Here is a 26,946-nt window from a genome sequence, read left to right on the forward strand (position 1 = left end):
ATCTACAAAATGATAACTCATCAAATGTTGCACGTTAATCTATTTAAATGATGTACATTTCATTAAAACAAACACAGAGAACACTTAATCTGTTAAGAAATGTTTCGTCTACATTGTAGCCATACAGTTGATGATTAAAACATGGAAAGATATTCGAAAAGGACAAGGAAAACAAAGCACTCACTTGTTTTGAGGACACACACACCTCTACACTCCCTACATTTGAGAAAGGGGTGCCACAGGCTAATAATGCACACTCACTCATTACAGCCTTACAAATAAAAACACCACGTGCATGCGCATACGCGCTTGCGCACCCACCCACACTCACACACTACTCACTCTCTCCCTGGTACAACAGAAAACAATGGAACAAAGGCCCCCTTTTTTGCCCTCAGACTGCCATCTCCCTGCCATTGCTGTACACAGCCTAGAAGATGGAACAGAGAAGACCAACAAGCGGGTCTCAGCAAGGGAGGCCCAGGAAAAAGGTGGATAACCCGTATTTGGGGACAGACTACAGCATGCAGATAAGTCCTGGATACCGTATGAGAGTGAGGAAAAGCGTTAATATATCTTTGTGGGGAACTTTTGAGGAAACGTTTTGGGAAAAGTGATTTGTGGTTATTTTGTCAGATTGAAAGACATTAGATAGGTATGTCTACTGTACTCATTTAATTATGATTATGAGTTTGTCAACAAATTAATCTTTCAAAAACGAAAAGGGCAGTTGATAGAATATTGATCAAGTAGTTTAGGCTAGAGCATCATCTCTTGGCTGATAAAAACGCATAAATGTATTAGACTCATGTGTATGCTATGGGTTTATTAGGCTACTGTTCACTGTAGCCAATTTGGAATTAGATGAGCAGCTATTGCTATTCCACTGTGTTCATTTTAATTTGATAATTGTGACACAACATTTTTTTATTGGAACATGCCCACTTAGTTATTCTACAACCATTTACAATTGTAATATGTGCATCATGTCTTTTTAGGCCCACAACATCTCCAGTTTTCATCATGTCTTATTGCCTGTTATGTACCAGTGCGTCATCATGTGTGGTCACAGTGGATGGACAGAAGGCGGGTAATACAACGACAAAAGTGGCGCGTTTGGAAATCGCGCGCTCCGCCCAACGTCCCGCCATCCTCCTGTTATCTAGTCGGGTGCCAAATGCGCAGGCGCAATGAGATGAATGGACTCTACATTCCTTTTCCGGCTGCACCTGCACAATCCCCCAGGAAGTGTGGTGCGATAAATCCTAAAGTATTAATCCCTTATACCTGGAGGAAGGAGACCGATATTAGTATGCATTTCGGATGGAACATACCATTTGTGTCGCCTTTCTAATCTACAGGTCGTTTAAATCGGCGCTACGCAATTAATGCAGGGTAAACATAATACCGTTAACTCCCTGCAAGTTTGGGTTATTGTTTTTATTGTGCTGTAGCGTTGAGCTATTCGAAAATCGAACCCTGTCCTGCAATGGGATGCTGCGGTAGCACAGAGGTAAGATACCGATTTCCCCCACCCCTATGTTGCATTAATTATTTTAATGTTGCAAATTGAACATAATGGAACAGAGATTAGGCTACATTGTTGCGACCGCTGTCATCCAATGACCATTCTCACCACCCCAGTCAGATTAGATAAGAAGCCTAGGCTATGTTCATCGGGGAAGGCTAGTGTAATCCCTATTATTATCGAAACCGAAAATTAAATATTAGGCTATAGGCTGTAGCTTCCATTATAATGGGACAATCATTTGTTTTATAGTTTTCTAGTGCATTTACCACCGACATTTCGCACAGGCTACCATTTGAAAGCAGTTTTGCATACCATAAATAGCTCGTGAGCACCGTTAGCCTTGTAAACAAACCTCACCTCTCGCAATGTGCGAGATTCGAAGCTATTGAACGGCGCCTCGACAATGAAGGAGAGAGTATGGTTAAATGTTTGTTTTCAACGCAAAGTGTAACGTTTCTTTACAGTCGGCCACAAATAGCCTTTATCTACGAAAATTAGATGTCAAAGTGAAATTGCGGGGGGACAAAGGAAGTCAGAACTTGGCCTAATGACATTCACGGTGACTGCTAGACGGGGCGCGTTCCATTGAGGGACATTTTTTTTTGTGGCATATGTGAAATAATATTTGTGTTGCCTACATTGTCACGATTTGAATTGACAAAGACGTCTATAGACTATTTGCTAATGTGGCTCTGCCGATGTGTTGGTATTTTGTTTTCCAGAGGACAAAGAGAGAATGGAAACCCTTGGAGGATCGAAGTTGCACGGATTTGCCGTGGTTCCTTTTATTTACTGTTTTCTGTGTCGGAATGGTAAGTAGCCAGTATGCCGATTCATTTGACAGTTGCAAACAAAGAGCAATGTTAAAAACATATAAATAACGATATATATATGGGTTAAAATACAAGGCTCACAAACAAAAGTAGTTTAACCTGTGTCAGGTTGCTACAAGCATGCAGACAATTAACACCTGCTGAAGTGTAAAATTGAAGAGTACTTTGACTTTTGAGAATGGGTAACATATGGCTCAAATTTATGAAACAAACAAACCCATCTGAATAGATCAATTTACCAGTCATTTTCACTGTTCTTATGTTGTAAACTCACGCTAACATCATGCAGCACTATCTATTACAGACATGGAATGACGTGTTTCTTGTTACATACAGTAGGGGTTTTCATCGATGTAAGCCTGTTATTTAGGAATATCAGTATATTTTATATTTCCTACGGCATGTTTCTACTAGCCTATACTTAGAGTGAATATAACTTTTTGTTTGAATCTACAACTGAGTAAAGAGTGACTTGAAGAATGATGTTGTAAAACACACACACACAAAAAAACAAGGTTATGGCCCATGTTTCCACTCAAGCTTTTTGCATCTGAGTAGCTTTAGAAACCAGTAGCCAGTTAGCTGGAAATTGGCTGTTTCAAATCCGGTCCTGGGGAAGCAGGGAAAAGTAGGAATTTATTTCAGATGGTTTCCATTGCCTACTGTTTTGTCTTTCAAGCAAGACACCTAATACACCCTAAATAGTTCCAGGGACACTGGCACTGCACGGCAGATGACCCTGTGCCTCTCCCAAAATGTCTGATGTGTTGTCTGGGAGTTTGGAGAGTAGAATAAGAATACCTGTTGTAACAGATGGACAAATTAATTAGAATTCAATTTCTGTGATTTTAATCTGTGTACTTTAAAAAACACCGGTCACTTCAAGCTGCTTGGTCAGCAGGATTTGGCTGTTGGTGCTTTTCATTCAACTATCCGTAAGCTTCGCAGTTACAGTCAGGATGGTACATTACATTTTATAGCTGTCAACAATACATTTTTACACAATCATACTCCACTGTCACGCACACAGTGTATTGAATTTGCAGCATTTAATGCTTCTTTCAGGGGAGTATCTTTGGGTTCACCATTGCCACAGGGGGCGCAGCCCGCCTGGTCTTCGGATATGACAGCTACGGGAACACCTGCGGCCAGCGCAATGAGCGGATTGAAGGGGTCAGACTGAGTGGACTGGATCAGACGGACAAAAAGTGAGTCTTACTTTCTCGGCCATCTTTCAATCTTACTCCACTCTCTCCTATCTTTTTCTCGCCCAACTTTCACTCTTTTAGCTCAGTGGCAGTGCCTTTTCAAAACCCACCACTCTGTTTACAAATTTAAATGTTAGGGTGAATTAGGCCATTATTGAGAAATGTTAAGAAATGGCTTTGCCCCGTTGCTCATTGGTTCAATAGAAATGTCAAAATTAAATGATTTTACCACTGGCATATTGGAATCTAGCATAAATAAAACCTTGAATAAATATGCAGAGGCATTAGGACGTTCTGTCACGCTGAACTGTATGTACTTACTGCACACGCCATCCTTTGGGAACACAGGTATTTCAGCCCACTTCATCTGCATGGCAGGCTGATTACATCCCCCCTTTGGATTGACTGTGTGCTTAGTGCTTGGCTAGTAGTACAGACCTGTGAGTCATCAGCAGAGGGTCATTTATTTATTTTGGTTGTGCCACTGAAGAGATATTAATGGCTTTGAAATTGCTTGGCTTTATGTTTTTCCCCTTAACGTTCGGATAGACTGATGAAAGAATGGAAGATGGAATTGTTCATCATTTGAAAGCATGATGCTAGTTCCTATTGAACACCCATGATAATGTGTCTATGGACGTTATGCGTTGTTTAAGGTTCTTAAAAGATTCTAAATGCAGATGCGGCGCTGCCAATGTTTACAGACGTAATCATAGGGTGTGGATAACGAAATTGGCTTGGTATCAGTTTGTGACTGTTAGTAAGTGACCAGAGGAAGACGTTTCAGGAGAGGGTTCTGGCTGACACAAGGAGGACCCTGTCACCCAACACTTTCAGATATCATTGGCTGGGAGTCTGTCTCTCTATCTGTTTTTCTTTCTCGCTCTCTTTTGCTCAATTTCTGTTTATTTGTATCTCTCTCTCTTTCGCTTTCTTTCCATACATCGTTGTTTACGGCTCTGTATCTGCTGTCGGCTGGTGCCAACACCGCCTTGTCTCCTGGTGCCAACACCGCCTTGTCTCCGCAACACTTGGCGCGGTCTCACCAGTGTTTTCCCCAATGAGGTTTTTTTCAGCAGCAGTGGCAGTTTGCAGGGTGGGGGGTGATGACGACGACACTGCTCCCTCTTCCTTTGGAACAACCACAAACTGGCTGACTTGAGCACAACACCCACACAGTTAATTTGTGTGCTGAACTGTCTTCGGTTCCATTTTAAAGTGGAGAGTTGTATCAACAATGAGTAAGCTGATTTCACTTGTAGTGTGCTCTTGATCCTTGTGGTAGGGTTGTGTAAAAACATGCCTGTGGGCAAGGCCATTTTGAAATTAATAGCTATAGGGATATTGGACCCTTTGTTGTTCATGGCTATTGTGTTGCTTGATACCCCTGTGACTAGCATGCCAGTTTGATAGTCACTCATTTGCCCAGTTTGAAATCATCCTCAAACCTCTAGTCCTGGGTAATAGTCTGTGAGTGTGTGTGTATTGACAGGCCCTTAAAAATGTATAGCGGCTTTATTGACTGAACTATTTAGAAATTCAACATCCTTTTTCCCTTGATGACCCTTTTCAGGCTCACTGGTTAGCTCCCACGGTCCATTATCACCACATTATCCAACAATGATATGCTTCATCAAAGCACCTTGACAAGGTTGGCCTATTGATGTGACTGACACTCACACTAGGGTTGAATACAGGTGACCGGTATCCCGGGACATCCCGTCCAAGCTCCTTCCCAATTCTCGAGGAAAAATAATGACGAGACTCGTGGACCAGTAACATAAAAATGTAAGCCGCACTTATGCAAAAATACAAGATATGCAGGTGTGACAAGCTGCATGAATTGGACATATCAACTCTCTGGCTTCATTCATATATTAGACCAGTCTTCACAATGCAAGCAGCCTACCATATTTAGCCTACTTAATGTAAAGTCTCCATTATAAAACATCACTTAGTTGTGTGACTTCTATGAATTGGATTGCTGACTATCATGCGTAGGCTACAAGCAACATCTCAACGCAGTTACTGAAGAAAAGGTCCATTTCACATTCACAAATCTCCAAACTACAGTGCTTTCAGAAAGTATTCACACCCATTGACTTTTCCACATTTTATTGTTATAGCCTGATTTTAAAATTGATTAGGTGTAGATTTTGTTGGTCACTGGCCTACACACAATACCCCATAATGTCAAAGTAGAATTCAGTTTTACATATTATTTTTTTTACAAATTAATAAAAAATGAAGAGCTGAAATGTCATGAGTCTAATTATTCGATCCCTTTTAGTATGGCAAGCGTAAAGTTCAGGAGTAAAAATATGTTTAACAAGTCACATAGGTTCCATGGACTCACTGTGTGCAATAGTGTTTAACATGAATTTTGAATGACTATCTCATCTCTGTACCCCACATACAATTATCTGTAAGGTCCCTCAGTCGAGCAGAGAATTTCAAACAGTGATTCAACCACAAAGACCAGGGAGGTTTTCCAATGCCTCGCAAAGAGGAGCACCTATTGGCTGATGGGTAAAAAAAAAAAAAGCAGACATTTAATTTTTACATTTTACCTTTATTTAACTAGGCAAGTCAGTTAAGAACAAATTCTTATTTTCAATGACGGCCAAGGAACAGTGGGTTAACTGCCTTGTTCAGGGGCGGAACGACAGATTTCTACCTTGTCAGCTCGGGGATTTGATCTTGCAACCTTTCGTTTACTAGTCTAACACTATAACCATTAGGCTACCTGGTGCCCCTTTGACCATGGTGAAGATTAATTTAGTGATAGAACTGAGAATGGATCAACAACATTGTAGTTACTCCACAATACTAACCTAATTGACAGTGAAAAGTAGAAAGCCTATACAGAATTAAAAATATTCCAAAACATGCATCCTGTTTGCAACAAGGTACTGCTGCAAAGAAATGTGGCAAAGCAATTAAGATACAAAGCATTATGTTTGGGGAAAACACATTACTGAGTACCACTCTCCATATTTTGAAGTATAGTGGTGGCTGCATCATGTTATGGGTATGCTTGTAATTGTTAAGGACTGGATAGTTTTTTTTTTTCCAATGAAAAACAAATAATAAATAAACAGAATGGAGCTAAGCACAGGCAAAATCCTAGAGGAAAACCTGTTTGTCTGCTTTCCACCAGACACTGGGAGATTAATTCACCTTTCAGCAGGACAATAACCTAAAACACAAGGCAAATCTACACTGGAATTGCTTATCAAGAAGACGGTGAATGTTCCTTTGTGGCAGAGTTACAGTTTTGTCTTTAAATTTACAAAATAAATCTATGGCAAGACATGAAAATGGTTGCCTAGCAATGATCAACAATCAATTTAACAGCGCTTGAAGAATTTTGAAAAACCATAATGGACAAATGTACAATCCAGGTGTGGAAAGCCCTTCGATATTTACCCAGAAAGACTGACAGCTGTAATCGCTGCCAAAGGTGATTCTAACATGTATTTACTCGGGCTTATCTAATCAAGATATATTAGTATATTATACAATTATTCTACAAATGTTCAAATTTTTCTTCCACTTTGACAGAGTATTTTTGTCTTGATTGTTGACCCCCCCCCAAAAAATGACAAATCCATTTTTATCCCACAAATTGTGGCTAAAGTACAGGGGTGTGAATACTTTCTGAAGGTACTGCAGCTTTGTGGCACTGGTAGAGGCATATAAACTTCTCACTGTTAACAAAAGCGGATGGTGCGTTATGTCGACACACACTCGAAGCAATATACATTTTCAATATTGTTCCATGATGTTACAGTAACAAAAGCGAGTGCATGGGATTAGCTAGTCAGATTTGCAGGGATTTGGTACTGAATCTCTGCTACTAGGCCTGTTTCTTTCTCTGTTTGTTTAGCTGAGAATCTGCTCCCTGTTCACCACCACAATAATCGGGTTATCACGGCGCTACATCAACGAAATGGTGTGGTGACTTTGACAGGACTTTGAGTTGATTAAATTGTGACTAATACAACAAACTTAGATTCCAGTCCATATTTTTCATGTCAGATTTATTTAGTTGGTATTACATGCTTTTAAATAGCATTTTCCGGTTCGAACAGGAATACCAGGATGGGTGCATACACATGGACAGGCGCTGTAGACTGAGATCACTGGATTAATGCTGGCCCCAGCGTGTGTGTGTGTGTGTGTAAAAGTTTCATTAGAAGGCTATTTTGTCAGTTTGGGATTTGATAAGGTTGATAACCAGGAGACAACTCATATACACACACACACTTACACACTTGCCCTATCGGACGCAGAGGGTGTGTTTTTTTTAAATTTTATTTTATTTTACCCCCTTTTCTCCCCAATTTCGTGGTATCCAATTGTTGTAGTAGCTACTATCTTGTCTCATCGCTACAACTCCCGTACGGGCTCGGGAGAGTCGAAGGTTGAAAGTCATGCGTCCTCCGATACACAACCCAACCAAGCCGCACTGCTTCTTAACACAGCGCACATCCAACCCGGAAGCCAGCCGCACCAACGCGCCGGAGGAAACACCGTGCACCTGGCCACCTTGGTTAGCGTACACTGCGCCCAGCCCGCCACAGGAGTCGCTGGTGCGCGATGAGACAAGGACACCCCTACCAACCAAGCCCTCCCTAACCCGGGCGACGCTAGGCCAATTGTGCGTCGCCCCACGGACCTCCCGGTCGCGGCCGGTTACGACAGAGCCTGGGCGCGAACCCAGGGACTCTGATGGCACAGCTGGCGCTGCAGTACAACGCCCTTAACCACTGCGCCACCCGGGAGGCCCTGAGGGTGTGAGTTTTGAATGACGGCACTCGCCTCAAGCGCAACCACCTGATGCCGAACTCCGCTGAGAATGCAGCTATCATGGGATTCAATTAAGGACTACACAGCTGTCAGTCCTGTTTCTATCTCTCTCTCGGTCGTGCTCTGTGCTTCCCCTCCTCACTTCATAATCTGTTGGTAGATCTTCTCTTCATGTCATTAGACAAAATAACACAGCATTGGTCTATAAAGTATTACTTTCTTGGTGGTAGTCAGACATGGTTTGTCTGCCAGTTTCTGCCATTCCGTGGGCGAAAAAAAAAAAAAAAGTCTAGCATCATTGGTGGGGTGGTTAAATGTAGGCCCAGTTGAGGTTGTGTTCAGTGCTGTATTCAGTCCTGCCCTCAGCAACCTTTTACATGACCTACCTGTGCGAGGTATAGGCTAGTGTCACATAATGCGATCATTAGTGACAACAAAGTCAGAGCTTAAGGGATTACTGGTCAGGGTTTATTTGGCTAATACTGTTAAGCAGCTCCTCATTCACAAGGCAGGGGCCAAACGTAAACAGTACAATGCTGTAGGCCTATTCTTCTGGCCATGGCTGCTGGTTGATGATCCAGGATCAGTTGATCCATGTCCGATCCTAACCTCAGCTGTTAGGAAGAACTGACCTCAGACAAAGTCAAACTGCCCTCGAATATTCTAATCAATCCAGTATGACTTGATTTTCATATCGATCTTCCTTTCAACCAGCATGCGTGCAGTGCAAACCACTGAGCCAGCTTATGAATCACCAGAACAGTTCATTTGGACTACGTTCACTTTAGCCTGACCAAGACATTTTTCTGGACCAGTGTAATTACACTGGCCTAGACATAGACTGGGCTTCACCAATGTAGACACTACTGACTTCATTCTCCCAGCATTGTAATGTTTGTCTATGTATATTTTGTTCATTTTCAGCTTTTGTGTGCAACACCCAGGACAATTGCTCCTGCAAGTGTGTGTGTGTGGGCAGGTGAGGTGCCCACCGCGTAGTGTATAAAAGCACCAGACAGATGGACTACAGTGAAGGATTCTCTTATAAAAATGTCCTTGTTCCTTTCTCTCTCTGTTCCACTTGCCAAGTCCCATGGACCAGTTCCAACAGCATCAGCAGCCAATGGCTCTCTTGTCTCGTGCCATTTTTTATCATTTATCGGTGAATAAGGTATTGTGGAGGCATTGTGCCTTGCTTTGTCCCCAAAACGAACAGGACATTGAGGGGAGGTGTAGGCTTCAGGACTTTCAGGTCATTTTGTGGCTTTTGTTTTCCTCTCTCAATATCACGTTCCCACGCCCACATTTTCACATTCCCTTCTTTCTCGTGACTCATTCCTCACGTCGTTGATGAGGGAAGTGGATTTTATTGATAAAGATCAGATAAACAAATTGCTGATATTCTCACATCCCTTGTTACTCATTCCTTATGTAGGTGTTGATAAAGAACATATCTTTGTTTGTTTTTTTTGTTGTCTGTAGATACGTGTTCTTCCTGGACCCGTGTAACATTGACATAGTGCAGAGGAAGATCAAGTCCATGGCCCTGTGTGTGTCTGTGTGTCCTGATGAAGAGCTGAAGACGTACCAGGACCTCAAGCGGTTTGCCGTGCACAATGGTGAGTAAAGTGGGGGCCCCGAGTGAAACGGAGTGAACACTGTCAGCGGTACGTTTTTCTGCCGTCAAAACCACACAAAAGCATAAAGACTGACAGCATATTGAACCATTCACTGATTCTCTATTCCTCTCAGTAACTCTATTGGTCATGCTGTGGAACCCAACACATGCAAGGTGTTGATTTTGAAAATCTGCTTGTCGGTAGCGGGCATGTCATGATTTGATACGAATGGAATTTCTTTTAGTCATCACAATCTCACACATCCCATATGTTTTTTAGCACCACAAATCTTTAATGAGAAGGCATACAATCAACTCAAGACTGTCCCATTAGGAAAGAGTGGTATGAGGAGCTGGTGTTTCTCTTCCCCAATCAACAGAAGGCTACTAGGTCATCATTACTGCAGCCATCCATCACGGCATTGACAGTGACTCACTGCCATCCTATGGAACGACAAACACTTTCCACAAACGGTGACATGCCCGTGACCCTGTGTGCCATCGACCCCTTAATACTGTCCTTTCATTCACACACACACGGTCTGGCACAGTGGGGGCACCTTGGCACATGTGGAGAGAGAACTAGATTAACAAAGGCACCATTAATGACAATTCCACCCGTTGCTGTATGGGTTCTATTGTTTGTGCCATCCTAGCCTGTCCTTCAGCTAGGCTTGTGTGTCTACTGCCAGTACTGTATATACTTAACGTGACACACACACTCCATGTATGCCCCCACGATAGACTGGACTGGGTATATGTAACTTTGCTGTCTGAAGGGGTCTTGTGTTCTGATTCGACTGGCTGTTTCTGAATTCCCGGGGCGGTGAGCATAACACCGTTAATGAGATTGAGGAAATGCGGTTTCATCCGTCATTATGCATAACCTGCTCCGTTGCAAGGGGAAATTATGGAATCTGGATCAGGATATTTTGGTCTAGACACGATATTGTGCAATAACTTTGATCACTTTTGGGGAGACTGAATTTCATTTAATGATCCTTGTGTTGCTTGGTGTGTTTTTATGGCTGCACTTCAAAATAATATTTGTCTCCCTTTCACTCAGGGTCGGAGCTGTGCTCCTACGAGCTAGCCGGCCACAAATATCCCAGCCTTCCAGAGAGGTTTGACAAATGTCCCAAACTTCCAGTTCCACCAAGGTAGGAAGACTTAACATTAGGGGTGCATTTCAATGTGTAATGTGATTTTTTTCACTATTCTATATGTACTGAGATGTAATGTTCCAAACATATTGTTCACTATATGTCTGCTACAGAGAGATGAGAGAGCATAAGAAAATGAGTTTTGATCAGTCATGGAAATAAGTACTCACTAATTAAAAAGGTGGAGAACAAGCAATAGGATGAAAAATACCTGAGTTTTGATGCAGGTACAGATCACTAGTGCTAGCTAACGCTACCTAGCTGAACAAAAAACTACATCAATACTTGGATTCAAAGTATCAATAGATTTTATTTAACTGATTGGTTATTTTCCCCTATCACTTATTTCAATAGTCTTAGACCGCTTCCGTTCCTCTTCTCATTCAGACCCATTAAAGGACTTTCACTTAACCAGTCATATAGATCAGAGATTGTTTTAGAGAAACTCCCAGGTCATGTGACATTTGACCTCTACTTCGCTCTATCCCACAGCAAATCTCTCCCGGTGTTTAACCGCTGCACGCCGGTGGACATCTCCTGCTATGCCAAGTTTGCTGAGGCTGTGGTGACGTTTGTGAGTGACAACAGCGTGCTGCACAGACTGATCGCTGGTGTGATGGCCAGCAAGGTGATCATCGTGGGCCTCTGCCTGCTGGCACTAGGTGATGACCTCATCTGCAGGCGTTTGTTGTCAGCAGTATCTCAGGGGGAGGCTGGATAGGTATAAGTGATATGGCGACATCTCCACCAATCGGGGTTAAGGTTGAGCTACTGCCATTCCTATCCAATTATTTCAGATGGAGAGCCAGGGCAAGGGGATACGGGTTGTTTCTGGACAGGGCCTCCGTCTCTGAACCCAGTGAGAGTGAATAACCTGACTCTTCATTGTATTTCTGGGGCCCACTAGTCTTTGAGCCTTCCCTAATGTGAGCCAGTAAGAATAGGCCTGCATAGGAACCATCTGTCCTGCTCTAGTGCGTTCTGCTGATTCCTCCATATCGGTATGATGTGTCAGTACACAGGCAGTTACTGTAGGTCAGACATGGACGGTGGAGAAACACAGCGCTGGGCGGAAAATACAGCAATGTCATCACATTTTTGATTCTCCCTTGAGACTGTAGGCCCTCTTTGGAATGAGAGGAAGAAGGCTTGAAGGTAAAGGGCATGCCATGGGATCCATGAACTTGTCCATTTGGGAGTTGAAGCTGACCTCTTCAGAGTACATGTGGGTTAGGGTTGGACAAAGTTCTCTTATATGTCGATTCAAGGCCAGTTTTTTTGTGTTTTTTTTTTTTTTTTTTTTTTTTGTATCCTTCCAATGAAGGAGACTGATTTGAATATTGTTAGCTGATCCTTACTTGGGGAACTCCTGAGTGCTTATTCATGATCCGTTTTGATTTATGTTTTTTTTTTGGGGGGGGGGGATAGGGTTGAGGCCGAGGGCGGGGTTAGCTGATACTAGATCTGTCTTTTTAAAGGTTAGTTTAAGTGCTGTTTTTCCTGTGTTGTGCTGCAGTGCTCTCCATGATCCTGATGGTGATCATCCGCTACATCTCTGCTGTGCTGGTCTGGATCTTCACTGCCACGGTAGTCCTGGGCTCTCTGGGTGAGCTCACTTCCTGTCTCTCCTGGGCTTACTTCCTGGCCAGGGTTTTGATCAATCAAGGAGAACTGAAAACAATGACATAGAATGACTGTTAATTGCAAAACTATGATAATTCTTGGCTGTTCCTCTTTGCATTTAGCAGTGTGCAGCTAGCTGTTCAATCTGGCAATGATGCAGCAGCTTAAAAGCAGTCTGTTTTTCTGTAGCGGGCACAAGCATCCTGTGGTGGATGTACATAGACTACCGGTTAACTGTCAACAAGACCCTATCTAAAGAGACTGAAGATGCTAAGGAGGAAGCTGAGATGTCCAGGGACAATGCCCAGGTGCTGCTGGTGTATGCCATCGCTGCCACCGTATTCACAGTGAGTACAGTGTTTGGGGTGAAAGGGAGACTGTGGGCAACCATGTGTTGTACGTTGTGGGTGGAGTGTTGGGACATTTTGGGATGAATGTCTAGTGCTGCTTTAATCTCAAACTCCTGGCACTGCCCACTTTTTTATTTTATTATTTTTTCTTCCTTCTCCTTGTTGACTCTCACCTTCTTTTCTCTCTCTCTCTCTCCTCTTGGTTGTATTCCATTTGTTTTAGCTCTCTCATCCTTTGTCTTCCGGTCTCTTGTCTTCCCATGTCCCACCTTGCTCTTTTCTCTTCATTCACTTGCATCCTTTTTCCTCCTTATCTCTCTCCCTCTCTTTCTACCTCTGATAGTCTGCTTGATTATCCCCTTCCTTGTCTCATCCTCTGATTCACTCTCTTCAGGTGATCCTTCTCCTGCTGATGCTGTTCATGAGGAAGCGCGTGGCGCTGACCATCGCCCTGTTCCACGTGGCCGGCAAGGTGTTCATCCACCTGCCGCTGCTCACCCTGCAGCCCTTCTGCACCTTCCTGGCCCTGCTCCTCTTCTGGTTCTACTGGAGTCTGGTGCTGCTCTTCCTCGGGACCACCGGTGAGGGAGGGTGTCCGGGACGGGGAAAGGGGCATTGGTCCTCTTTTGAATGTGCTTGAAGTGAAAAAAGGAGGTATAAATAGGAGAGGGAAGGGGAATGAAAACAGGAGAGAGGGAAAACCTCTTTAGGTAAGTGATTCATTCCAACAGGACACTGCACTAGTATGGTTCAGTTTCCCTGGGTTGGCCTTATTGAGGAACTTTTCCAAACTAGTCCCGACCACTAGACTGAGTCTGACATGTCCCCCTCAGGGAATCCGGTTCAGAACGAGGAGACTGGTCTGACAGAGTTCCGGCTGACTGGGTCTCTGCAGTACATGACGTGGTACCACGCTGTGGGCCTCATCTGGATCAGTGAGTTCATCCTGGCCTGCCAGCAGATGACTGTAGCTGGGGCTGTGGTCACGTACTACTTCACAAGGTCTGGTTCAGAAATGTTTTCATGATTTATGTACAAATGTATGTTTATTTGATAGGATATCGGCTATAATCATGCTTAGTAACAATATTTGATTTTATTGTCCACTTGTCACAAAAATTTGCTTAACCCATAAATACCTCAATTTTTTTTTATCACAGAGATATTGAAATTAGAGAGAATAACAGGAATGCCAATTTAAACTTCTCTCTGCCCCCCCTTTCACTGTCGCTTCATTTAATTTATCTTAATTTATTTTTTGAAGATTGTTTTTCTTACACTCCTAGTAGTTAATACAAACTGAAATTCATGAGCATACAAAATATTAATGGATAAGAGCAATAAAAAAATAAGCGTAAAAAAAGTCAATGTCGTGCATTCTTAAAGGTTCTGCCCAGTCAAAAATAGAATGACCAAACATCATATTTTAACACTATTAAAATGCTCAGAATTGAAGAAATTGTACCCTTTCATTTCTCTAGCTATCAGAAAGCCTGAAAGAACAGGCTGAGTGGGCAGGGAGATTATATTCATATGAGCTCACTTTGACTGACCACTCTTTGAAATGCTCTTGTGGTCGTTGCCAGGTAAACAATGGGCCACGTCATTCCGAGCCTAAATAGTATACTGTACCTCAACCAATTTTTCTCTGCAAAATGCTGTCATGGTCAACAGAGTTGATAATGGACTATTGGATGCCAGACAAACAACAGCAATACTCAATTGCATTTCTATTGTTTTGTAACTAATTACAGAAAAGGGGAAGGCAGTAGTGCCTTCCCCTTTTGCCCTCAGAACAGCCTCAATTTGTCGGGGCATGGACTCCACAAGGTGTCGAAAGCGTTTAACAGGGATACTGGCTCATGTGGACTCCAATGCTTCCAACAGTTGTCAAGTTGGATGGATGTTCTTTGGGTGGTGGACCATTCTTGAAACGCACGGGACACTGTTGAGCGTGAACCCCAGCAGCGTTGCAGTTCTGACACAAACAATTGCGCTCGGCACCGACCGTTTCCCGTTCAAAGGCACTTAGACAAAAAATGTATTTTTCATCTACACTGATTTGAAGTGTCATAATAAGGGATCGTAGCTTTCACCTGCTCCGTCTGTCATGGAATGAGCAGGTGGTCTTAATGTTTTGTGTATAGCTCCTATTTTTAATTTAATGTAATATATTTTGTTCTTGTCTATAACTGTTCTGTACTTGTCATGTATTTGTACGTCTTATGCACACCCCAGGAAGAGTAGCTGCTGAATGTAAGTCTCTTTTGGATAAGAGCATCTGCTGAATGACTCCAGGTCATCAGAGTGGGCTTGGATCAGTGAGCTGTGCCAAGCAGGGTCAGCATACTCCAGGATGTGGCGCATGTAGCCTGTTTAAATGCTCACCAGATCTTCCTGTGGCACATGGAACCTTAACGTTGTTTTCTCCTTCAACGCCTTTTCTCATTATAATAGTAGCAACCTGCTCGCCCCATTGTAAGACCTTCTGTACTGTTCCCCTGTAAAATGTTCACGCTATCACACACTGGGCTTCTGGCCCTCGATCCGGAGAGGGCATGGGACAGGTGGATTTCTTGTGAAGGACACTGATAAGACCTTGCACTTGGCAGGGTTCAGTGACGTTCTGCTTGAATGACGTGTCGAATTTGTTCAGGTCCTGCTGTGGTGTGCTGAGGTAACCTGTTGTGCACGTGTGGACCAGATTTTAGATCGTCAACATATTTCCACCTACTGTCGATGACCCAGGGACGCACAGTCAATGACCGCAAGGAAGATAAGGGCCCATTCCGTCAGCTCCTGCCAGTCTGACAGGCTGTCTCGGTAGTGTACCTGTTTGCGGCCGGTCACAAAACGGCAGAACCACGCTGTGAGGGGGCAGGTCTGACACCCAGTCCAATGGCCACGGGTTGGTGGTTTTTTGTCAAAGGCCTCGGAGAAGTCAGTGGTGACGGGTGGTTTATGGTATTCTCTCTCCCTCTACCCTTCGCCCCCCCCCCCATTTCAGGGACAAGAACAAGCTGCCGGTGACGCCCATCCTGTCGTCATCGTTGAGGCTGATGAGGTACCACCTGGGCACTGTGGCCAAGGGCTCCTTCATTATCACCCTGGTCAAGATCCCACGCCTCTTCCTCATGTACGTCCACAACCAGCTCAAGGGCAAGGTAACGCACACAGTTTATGCTCTTCTTTCTCTCTCTTCCATCTCCCTCTGTCTTTCTGTCTCTCTCATTTGATTGTATGGAGAATAATAAAATGCTGTCCTGAGTGATAGGCAAGCTAATCAAGGCTAGCTTTTTGGCTTGTCAACAATAGATTGAAATTGCAGTCGAAATTGCAGTTGTGACATGGCATCGGCTATAATGACTTATGAAGCCTATCTTCGGTTGATCCGTTTAGGACAGTTTACAGAAGAAAATAGAGGGAAAATGTTTATTGTAAAGTCCTATGCAGAGTTAAACTGTATTTTAGGTTCAGAGAGCTGTTTGGGTTTGGTACGGTGCTGGCGATTTTTAGGGTTGTTGGTTTGGATCATAAATGAGACACAATGACTAGGTATTTTGCTTTATTCTCCTTGGTGGGTGACGTAAGCTAGTGTCTTGTCCCTAGCCTGCTGTTTGTTGTTACGCCCCAAGTGTTGTTCATTGACTTGATCAATGGAGAGACACCCTGCAGCACACTGAATGGAAGGGATAAATTAACATTAGAGCTCTGAGAGGGGAGGCAACTTTACCTGAGTGATGCTCTGAAAGAGAGCTGCAAAGTTCGGCACGGCAATCTGACTTTGGGTCTTGTCTGCTTCTCTTTTGGTTTGGCGTTGAGATGTAAGACAACCAAGATTTGGAGCTCTGCGGGGAACATTTTTCAAATGTATTTATCTATTTTTTTTAAAGTAGTGCACCTCGGATACCTCTCTCTCACACAGGAAAATGCATGTGCTCGCTGCATGTTGAAGACTTGTATCTGCTGCTTATGGTGTTTGGAGAAGTGCCTCAACTATTTGAATCAGGTAGGCACTCTTTCTTTCCCCCTAATTTGATCATTGTAAATAATGATGGATGAAGAGATGTGTTGTATCCAGCTTGTTCGCTGTAGTGACTGTAGTCTCTCTCTCTCTCTCTCTGTGTGTAGAATGCGTACGCGGCGACAGCCATCAACAGTACCAGTTTCTGTACGTCGGCGCGCGACGCCTTTGTGATCCTGGTGGAGAACGCTCTAAGGGTTGCGGCCATCAACGCTGTTGGAGACTTTGTCCTTTTCCTTGGCAAGGTGAGGGGGCTGCTGGGATAATGGAGGGATTCAGAGTAGTGGACATTCATCCCTATACTTACAATGGAATTTTGTTTTTTACCCCCATTTTCGGTCTTGTCTCATCGCTACAACTCCCCAACGGGTTTGAGGACCTTGCACTTGGCAAAGGTCGAGTCATGCGTCCTCTGAAACCTGACCTGCCAAATCGTGCTTAACACCCGCCCAATTAACTCTGAAGCCAGCCGCACCAATGTGTCGGAGGAAACGCGTTCAACTGACGACCGAGGTCAGCCTGCACGCACCTGGCCCTCCACAAGGAGTTGCTAGAGTGCAATGAGCCAAGTAAAGCTTCCCCCAGCCAAACTCTCCCCTAACCCGGATGATGCTGGGTCAATTGTGCGCCGCCCTATGGGACTCCCGATCGCGGCCGATTGTGACACAGCCTGGGAATGAACCTGGGTCTGTAGTGACGCCACTACGATGCAGTGCCTTAGACCGCTGTGCCACTCGGGAGTCCCCCTTTACAATGGGCTATTTAAGAATGAAGCTGTTTCAAGAATTAAAATGGGGTTGACTTTTGTATTAATGCAGGATGTAACTAATGCAGTCAGTCGTCATTATCATGTCACTGATGCATATTGCATATGTGTGTGTGCGGTCAGATCCTGATCGTGACGTCCACAGCGTTTGCCGGCGTACTGCTGCTTAACTACCAGCGGGACTACGCAGAGTGGGTCCTCCCCCTCATCATCGTCTGCCTCTTTGCCTTCCTGGTGGCCCACTGCTTCCTGTCCATGTTCGAGATCGTGGTGGATGTGCTCTTCCTCTGCTTCGCCATCGACACCAAATACAATGACGGCACACCGGGCAGAGAGTTCTACATGGACAAAGCCCTGATGGTAAGCTACGCGAAGATATGGTATACTGGTGGGATTTTTTTTATATTTTTTTATCTATTTGCACATGTATGTAGGAGTGTGGTTTTGTTTATTGAGCAATTCTCAGGACAGTAGAACGGTATTCAACCATTTTTGGTCCATGTCAGGTTTATCAATGCAAACAAATTGTTTATAGTGTTGTGGAGTCCTACTGTTCTTTTGAGTTGTTGAACACACTGTTTTTTTATCTTTGTATCTTCCCCCTCACTACATGCATCTTTGGATGCTCCATTTATCCTACAACTCAAAATCATACAGGGATGAACATGTATTCAAAATGTGGCATTGAAATGATTTTTTCCCGTAACCTTATGCTCTTCTTTTGGGAGAGCTGTCAGCACACTTGTCAGGCATATCAGGGGGGAAAGAAACTCACAAAATATGCAAAGTGGCTTGTTTCATGTAGCACACAACCTTGAACATTTAATGAGAGGTAGTGGGAGAAATCAGAAGGGAGCCTTCTTGACTGGAGTTCTCTGGATGGATGTTTAAAAATGTAGAAGCTGAAAGGAAATTGAAAATATTCTTTGTTTGGGACTCGGCAGTAGCTCTAATATATTCATTTTATATATATATATTACTGCTCAAAAAAATAAAGGGAACACTAAAATAACACGTCCTAGATCTGAATGAATTAAATACTTTTTTTCTATATATAGTTGAGTGTGCTGACAACAAAATCACAAATTTGATTTCCATTGATCATTTTTATCAACCCATGGAGGTCTGGATTTGTATTCACACTCAAAATTAAAGTGGAAAACCACACTACAGGCTGATCCAACTTTGATGTAATGTCCTTAAAACAAGTCGAAATGATGCTCAGTAGTGTGTGTGGCCTCCATGTGCCTGCATGACCTCCCTACAACGCCTGGGCATGCTCCTGATGAGGTGGCGGATGGTCTCCTGAGGGATCTCCTCCCAGACCTGGACTAAAGCATCCGCCAACTTCTGGACAGTCTGCGGTGCAACGTGGCGTTGGTGGATGATGTCCCAGATGTGCTCAATTGGATTCAGGTCTGGGGAACGGGCGGGCCAGGCCATAGCATGCCTTCCTCTTGCAGGAACTGCTGACACACTCCAGCCACATGAGGTCTAGCATTGTCTTGCATTCGGAGGAACCCAGGGCCAACCGCACCAGCATATGGTCTCACAAGGGGTCTGAGAATCTCATCTCGGTACCTAATGGCAGTCCGGCTACCTCTGGCGAGCACATGGAGGGCTGTGCGGCCCCCCCAAAGAAATGCCACCCCACACCATGACTGACCCACCGCCAAACCGGTCATGCTGGAGGATGTTGCAGGCAGCAGAACGTTCTCCACGGCGTCTCCAGACTGTCAACCTGCTTTCATCTGTGAAGCGCACAGGGCGCCAGTGGCGAATTTGCCAAACGTCCTGCACGGTGTTGGGCTGTAAGCACAACCCCCACCTGTGGTTGTCGGGCCCTCATACCACACTCATGGAGTCTGTTTCTGACCGTTTGAGCAGACACATGCACATTTGTGGCCTGCTGGAGGTCATTTTGCAGGGCTCTGGCTGTGCTCCTCCTTGCACAAAGGCGGAGGTAGCGGTCCTGCTGCTGGGTTGTTGCCCTCCTATGGCCTCCTCCACGTCTCCTGATGTACTGGCCTGTCTCCTGGTAGCACCTCCGTGCTCTGGACACTATGCTGACAGACACAGCAAACCTTCTTGCCACAGCTCGCTTTGATGTGCCATCCTGGATGAGCTGCACTACCTGAGCCACTTGTGTGGGTTGTAGACTCCGTCTCATGCTACCACTAGAGTGAAAGCACCGCCAGCATTCAAAAGTGACCAAAACATCAGCCAGGAAGCATCGGAACTGAGAAGTGGTCTGGTCACCACCTGCAGAACCACTCCTTTATTGGGGGTGTCTTGCTAATTGCCTATAATTTCCACCTGTTGTCTATTCCATTTGTACAACGGCATGTGAAATTTATTGTCAATCAGTGTTGCTTCCTAAGTGGACAGTTTGATTTCACAGAAGTGTGATTGACTTGGAGTTACATTGTGTTGTTTAAGTGTTCCCTTTATTTTTTTTAGCATCTATCTATCTATCTATCTATCTATCTATCTATCTATCTATCTATCTATCTTAAAAAATAAAATAAAAATAGGCCAGAATAGCCCAGTTAGAAATGTTAGGTTTAGGATGATATAAGCTGCAATACGCAACTTATGTGGCACTCATTAGGAATATAGTTTTTTTGCTTTGAAACTGAAGTACCAAGGATTCTGTGGTTTAATGATGTAGGAAATGCATTCCTATGGTAAATTAACCGACACGGGTGTGTTTCAGCACATGGTATGTGACATTACTTTCCATTCCCCCCTGCAGGAGTTTGTGGAAAACAGCAGGAAGCTGGAGCGGGTGGCAGAGCGAGGGCGGAGCCGGCCCACTGAGGTGGTGTCGGTGGAGGGGATGGAGATGAAGCCCATGGTGAGTGAGAGCGGAGGGAGCGGCGACTTGGGCGGAGAAACTGAGGCGGTGGGCTGGGGCTTGGATGGAGGCGGGGGAGAGTGGGAGGAGCTGCAGGAGTTCCATGTGTATTACCTCCTAGCAGGGGTGCTGGTGGACTGGGCCCTGGGGGAGCAAAGTACCGTGGTCCCCTTGATCCTCTGCCTGACTGAGGACATGGTCCTCTTCTTCTTCGTCTACCTGCCCACCTCCACACTCTTCCTCTTCGCCACGCTGCTTCAGAAACCCTCCCCCGCTGTCGTGCCTCAGCCACAACCGAAGCCACCTAAACCGTCTTCTTCTCATGCTAGCTAACGCATGCTATCTAATTCACAACCACGGCATCCCCCTCACCCTCATCTCTACTAACTATTCAATCCCTTTCCGTTTTTTTTCTCGCCTGTCATCTCCTGGCTATCTTGAACCTGAAGTGTACATTTTGTTCGTTTTTTGTTGTTGCCTTTTCATCACCATGGTGCTTTTTGGTAGAGAAGGACATGTCTGGTAGTGCAGATAATCAGCTGTCAGCTTAGAAAGATGGGGGGGAAATGAACACAAAGGAACCATATGAAATTAACAGTCCGCCCCCCCAAAGTAAACAGCAGTGAGCAACAACAAGGGCAGTTTTTATTCTGCAATGCTAAAAGGGACCGATGGGGAGATAGATGTATGACTCATATTTCCCGTCTAATGTACCGTGCTACTGGATTTCCTGCCGGAATTATTTAGACAGCTGTTAGGAGCTACTGAAGTTGCCAACTCTGTTTACTTGTAGATTTGGCCTTTTTCTTATCTCCTAGATACACTCAGATAGCATTATGGGTAAAATTAATATTGTAATTTGGTAGTTATAGAGGTAGTATCTCCCCCAATAGTTTAAAGTAATAAGCTATGTGTATTTGTCATAATGCACAATCAGTGTTGATAACAGCAGCAATTCAGCTTTTACACAAGGATACACAGGTGTTTCCCTCCGCCCTCCTCTGAATGTCCAGCCTTCAGGGCACAAGATGGACCCCCTTACCCCCTCACCATTCCACTGCATGGTGTCCATTTTCTGTAACTTGTCCATTTAAAAAAAAAAAAAAAAAAAAAAAAAAAAAAATTTGGGAAATGGATCTAACCCTTTTTTTCACCCATTCCATATTTTTTTAAAGACTGCATGCGATACTGTGAATGGAGTAATAACACTTGAATAACTTTGCTTTCCAGGCTCCAGGAACAAGTTCAGCTTGACCAAAATCAACTAATGGAACTTTTTAAAAAGACATTCCAAAATGTTTATTTTTACCAATGTGTAACATGTTTACTATGGTTTCACTCCAGGGAATACAATATTTTAATAAGAAACTGTAAAAACAAAAAAACACTGTAATGAAGCACTTTATATTGAAGCCCTGCATATTTTAAAAGGCTGATGCATTTTTCGTAGTGATGTCCTTTTTTATAAGACTAAAAAAATGATTGCCATCTAGTCGAACACAGTACTAAAATGTATTGAAACACTTTGGGTTGGACATTTGTCATGCAATGATATAGCACTTAGATGTGTGTTTTTAATCAACCACTGAAACTTAAGTACGTTAGACTCACGTTTGCATTTGAATTGTGCGCCATAAGAGCTTTTGTTTTGAAAGTAGGTGTATTTTTACCAGATTGCATCATACTTCTGAAAGTTCCCCCCCCAAGGCTGGCTGTGATTGATTTATTTTTATTACATTTGTGGGATGTACAGAAACAGAGGATGCGATCATACAACTGTGTGTAACAGCAGGGGGAAGACTACTTCTAGTTCCCATGGTCTGGAGGGACTTGGAGACAAACGTTACTGCCGATTGGAAGTGTATCCCCCTTATACCTAGACACTTCTTCTTAGATATACAAGGGACCATGAGAAGTTTCTAGGTGTTGGGACTAGGGCTGCGGCGGTCATGAAATTTTGTCAGCTGGTCTCATGGTAATTGACCGTTAATTAACATGAACATGTTTAGCATCTCCTGGCTTCCATGCATAGCCTACAAGCCACTGATGCAGTCCTTTGGAACATCAACATTTAAACATATATATAAATCTATTTAATATAGCCTACAGGTCTAAATAAACATGATACAAAGAAAATGTAGTCTATTTCAGAAGAACAGAATAGCATACTCTGAATTGTCCTTATGTTTGGCCCTGATCTGGCTATGCTACACTTCACTAGTGTACCTACTTGGTACTAAGGGTTCATTTCTTTGAATTGGACTTGACATTAACAGAGAACAATCCAGAAGGCTGCAAAGTCTGTTGCTTTTCTTAGAACTCAACCAATTGTGCCCTAGTCTTTTGATTCACTTGGTTTATTCATCAAACCAGTCAGTCTTTATTTGGATCGATGGACATTTGACCTAATTGGAGTCCTCTTCCACTGTTGTGGGAAGTCTCCGTAGAAAGCAAACTCAGACTTTGTAGCCCTCAAGCAATAACGCAACACCGTCAGTATTTACCACTACAAAAATGTCTTCCTACTTGCACTACAGTTTTTCAAGACAAACGGTCCTGGCATAGCGATAGCATCTCTGTGATAGGGGGACACAAAGGTGAGGGGGACACAAACTCGCACTTTGCCTTAACCGGTTCCATAGGCTGCGCCCACTATGTTATTGGTTAGTAATGTGACTCCCATAAGTGTATAATGGGGGTAGAAGTGCTGTAAGCCTTAAAGTCCCCTCTTCTTTTTGCAGTAGATTTGTGTATTTGATACCCAGAGCACTGAATCCATCGACACGACTGAAGAACAACTGTCCCCCCTTTTTTGATTGATTGATTGATATGTCAGAAAATGCTCCCTTTTTTGTTTATGTGAAGGAGTTCAGAATGATATGAATTGCACATTATGATGTATGCTGTTATTTTGTAATGGGAGTTTAATAATGTGTTGACAAGACTGAATAGTATTCTGAAATTAAGTGATCCTGGTTGATATTTTCAATGTTGTTGAAAGGAGAGGTGACTGTTCACACAACCTTTCATTTTCAGCCTCGTGTGAGCGAACAAGCGCCAGCCGTCCTTCACAAAAACAATGTTTCAAGATAGGAAAACTAAAGTATTTTGGTAAGCTTTTCTCCGGGTATACACTAGGATTTGCCCAGGAAATATTAAGAGCATGCATGTAAAGGTCAAACCGAATTGTCCCTGCCACAGAAATCTAATGCGCAAAGCATGTTAAGAATTGAATACCACTAAGGTGGTATTCATTTCAACACAGATCAATTTAAGATATCTGTTAAAATAGTTACATGTCTAGCTTGGTCAGTCAGTACAATTTAGAGCTTTTTCAGAGGACAGAACTTTCCCAAGTGAGCAAACTTGCCCTAAAAGATGCCTAGTGCAATCAATGAATCCACTTATGACACAGGGCATACTACTGATAACTCTGCAATTATCTGGGTATGTGTTCATTATAGAAGACAAAACTTATGCCCTAGGGACACATTACATCGGGCACTACCAGTCATAACCCACGCTGTTCTGTTTGCCAAACTCGACCAGTCGACGCACACAATAGGAAACTCAAACACTGACAACTTGGACAGAGACGTTGTTGTGCAAAATGGGGGAACACTGATGGTGTGTTAATTTTCAGTTCTGGTTTATTTTTCTTTCAAACATTTTTATTCGCCTGTAAAGCAAGCTGCTCCGCCAACAGCGGAGACGCGATGCTTGATTTGTCAGCTTCTATTGCCGCGCGTCAGAAAGCCCTACTACATGGAAGAGCCAGTATTGTTAAAGCCAGTAGCTACTCAAAACGATGGACCATAAACATCCTGCATGTTTTCCGTCCCGGTTTTATTCTCGCTCCCTTTTTAGAGCGGGCCATCAATATGTTGGGTGTGAATATTACGGCATTAGATCCACGTGACTTAACACTGACTTTACTGATAGAACAATAGCTTTACTCAGCAACAAAGCCACTGTTTTTCGAGATGAGTCAACCTCTTCTTCGTTCTTGGAAACAATCTGCGCGTCTATTCTTGTCACACAGGAATGGACAATTCCTAGAAACAGATACTGTTATGAATAGGCAACATCAGTTTAATTGTCTGGTAACACTAGCTTTTAGCTACTTCTCTGCGGTAAGGTTGTTTAACATTGGACAATGTTTGATTTTTATATTATTATTTATGTATATTTGTTAAAGGTAATAAATTGGAAAATGTACACTTGTCGTTCACGGTCTTAATTGTACTGTACACATATACTTTTGGCCATGTCGTATGTGGACAACTGCTCATCGAACATCTCATTCCAAAATCATGGGCATTAATTAATATGCTGCTATAACAGCCTCTACTCTTCTAGGAAAGCTTTTACACTAGATGTTGAAACATTGCTGCGGAGACTTGCTTCCATTCAGCCACGAACATTAGTGAGGTCGGCATGGCTCGCAGTCGGTATTCCAATTCATCCCAAAGGTGTTCGATGGGGTTGAGGTCCGGGCTCTGTGCAGGCCAGTCTAGTTCTTCCACACCGATCTTGACAAACATTTCTGTATGGACCTCGCTTTGTGCACGGGGGCATTGACATGCTGAAACAGGAAAAGGCCTTCCCCCAAACTGTTTCCACAAAGTTGGAAGCACAGAATCATCTAGAATGTCAATGTTAATGCTGTAGAGTTAAGATTTCCCTTCACTGGAACTAAGGGGCCTAGCCCGACTCATGAAAAAGAGCCCTAGGCCATTATTCCTCCACCAAACTTTACAGTTGACACTATGTATTTGGGCATGTCGTTTTCTCCTGGCATCCATCGGACTGCCAGATGGTGAAGCCTGATTTATCACTAGAGAATGTGTTGTCTGGTGGCGAGCCTTGCATCACTCCAGCTGATGCTGGGCATTGCGCATGGTGATCTTAGGCTTGTGTGCGGCTGCTCGGCTATGGAAAGTCATTTCATGAAGATCCCGACAAACAGTTATTGTGCAGACGTTGCTTCCAGAGGCAGTTTGGAACTCCGGTAGTGAGTGTTGCACTTACGGTTGACCCGGGGCAGAAATTTGACGAACTGACTTGTTGGAAAGGTGGCATCTTATGACGGTGCCATGTAGAACATCACTGAGCTCTTCAGTAAGGCCATTCTACTGCCAATGTTTGTGTGTTTGATTTTATACAGGTGTGGCTGAAATAGTTGAATCCACATACTTTTGGGCACATAGGGCAGTTATATACCATTTAAAATGATACATGATATTACATTTCATAACACTTGTGTAGCTACAAAGTTCATGACAAAATATGCAATTGAAATGTATAAAACTCTACATGACCATAGTTTGAAATACCTACTGTAGTAAATTGTCTTTGGCATTAATTCCCTTTGGCAGTGCATATACAGTAAATAATACTAATACAATGATTCAGTGAGAATATGGTTGGTCAGGTTTAGTGTTCTTGACCATAACTGACATTATTTACCTTAAAGGCATAAAACAAATGTATCCTGGGTCAAATCTGTACCAGCTGGGCCACTAACAAGATGGCCCTTCCGTAGTCTACAACAGCGTTACCCAAACTCAGTCCCGTGGGCCCCAAAGGATGCACGTTTTGGTTTTTGCCCGAGCACTGCACAGCTGATTCAAATAACCAACTCGTCATCAAGCTTTGATTATTTGAATCGGCTGTGTAGTGCTAGTGCAAAACGGGGCCCCAGGACTGAGTTTGAGAAACGCTGTTCTACAAGGTGGCATTTCAAACCCGTTGCCTAGTAAGTCCACAGGATTCATCACCATCCCTCTCTGTCCAGAGTCCCTAATGGTCACTACAGCTCCTCATCGTCCTCGCTGACCAGTATAGTGTCCAAGTCCTTGCGCTGTGCGCTCTCTGTGACAAACTCTCTCTGCTGGGCCTCCAGCTCTCTGAGCTCCCCCTGCAGGCGCTCCAGATGCAGCGCACGCCGGTTCCTCAACAGCTTCATGGGGAACGGGTTCATGTCACTGAAGGCAATGTTGGTCAGCTTCCTATTGGACAAGCCCAATATTACTCAGCCTGCTTATTTCCATACAGTAGAATTAATCTATATGCTGCATGGCTAAATAAATAAAAATGAACAAGCTGTATTGAGCTAACCCTAGGTCTCTAATTGACATTTTTGTCATTTAGCAGACGCT

General features: G+C 43.7%; 2 protein-coding genes across 7 annotated transcripts in view; one reads left to right on the top strand and one right to left on the bottom strand.

Moving 5' to 3' along the window:
• Window positions 1-417: 417 nt before the first annotated feature.
• Window positions 418-23,747, top strand: LOC139390695 (choline transporter-like protein 1). Of its 6 annotated transcripts, none has more exons than XM_071138005.1 (16): window positions 1,195-1,513; window positions 2,254-2,343; window positions 3,430-3,572; window positions 9,867-10,003; window positions 11,069-11,162; window positions 11,658-11,827; window positions 12,682-12,771; window positions 12,978-13,135; window positions 13,533-13,719; window positions 13,972-14,140; window positions 16,146-16,302; window positions 17,064-17,147; window positions 17,270-17,407; window positions 18,052-18,288; window positions 20,684-20,785; window positions 22,016-23,747. In XM_071138005.1, the coding sequence occupies exons 1-16, from the start codon at window positions 1,490-1,492 to the stop codon at window positions 22,037-22,039; spliced, it is 2,004 nt and encodes a 667-aa protein (XP_070994106.1). In that variant the 5' UTR covers window positions 1,195-1,489; the 3' UTR covers window positions 22,040-23,747. The 6 variants fall into 6 exon arrangements, with proteins under 6 accessions (XP_070994102.1, XP_070994106.1, XP_070994103.1 ...); XM_071138006.1 differs by lacking the exon at window positions 1,195-1,513 and adding an exon at window positions 1,896-2,090 and having other exon boundaries at window positions 22,016-22,226; XM_071138001.1 differs by lacking the exons at window positions 1,195-1,513; window positions 22,016-23,747 and adding an exon at window positions 418-554 and having other exon boundaries at window positions 20,684-21,257.
• Window positions 23,748-26,255: 2,508 nt separating this feature from the next.
• Window positions 26,256-26,946, bottom strand: part of LOC139391164 (TBC1 domain family member 2A-like) — a 25,422-nt gene continuing 24,731 nt past the window's right edge. Inside the window, exon 16 of the mRNA XM_071138729.1 lies at window positions 26,256-26,796. Within this exon, the coding sequence (XP_070994830.1) occupies window positions 26,598-26,796 (199 nt within the window). The 3' untranslated portion in view covers window positions 26,256-26,597. The remainder of the gene's footprint in view (window positions 26,797-26,946) is intronic.

The sequence above is a fragment of the Oncorhynchus clarkii genome, chromosome 31 (assembly GCF_045791955.1).
Source record: "Oncorhynchus clarkii lewisi isolate Uvic-CL-2024 chromosome 31, UVic_Ocla_1.0, whole genome shotgun sequence".
NCBI lineage: Eukaryota > Metazoa > Chordata > Actinopteri > Salmoniformes > Salmonidae > Oncorhynchus > Oncorhynchus clarkii.

Coding starts and splice junctions, on each gene's coding strand:
- LOC139390695 (XM_071138001.1), top strand. CDS start 438: ATGGAACAGAGAAGACCAACAAGCGGGTCTCAGCAAGGGAGGCCCAGG. Junction 11,828..12,681: donor CCTCTGCCTGCTGGCACTAG/GTGATGACCTCA, acceptor GTTGTGCTGCAG/TGCTCTCCATGATCCTGATG. Junction 14,141..16,145: donor GTCACGTACTACTTCACAAG/GTCTGGTTCAGA, acceptor CCCCCATTTCAG/GGACAAGAACAAGCTGCCGG.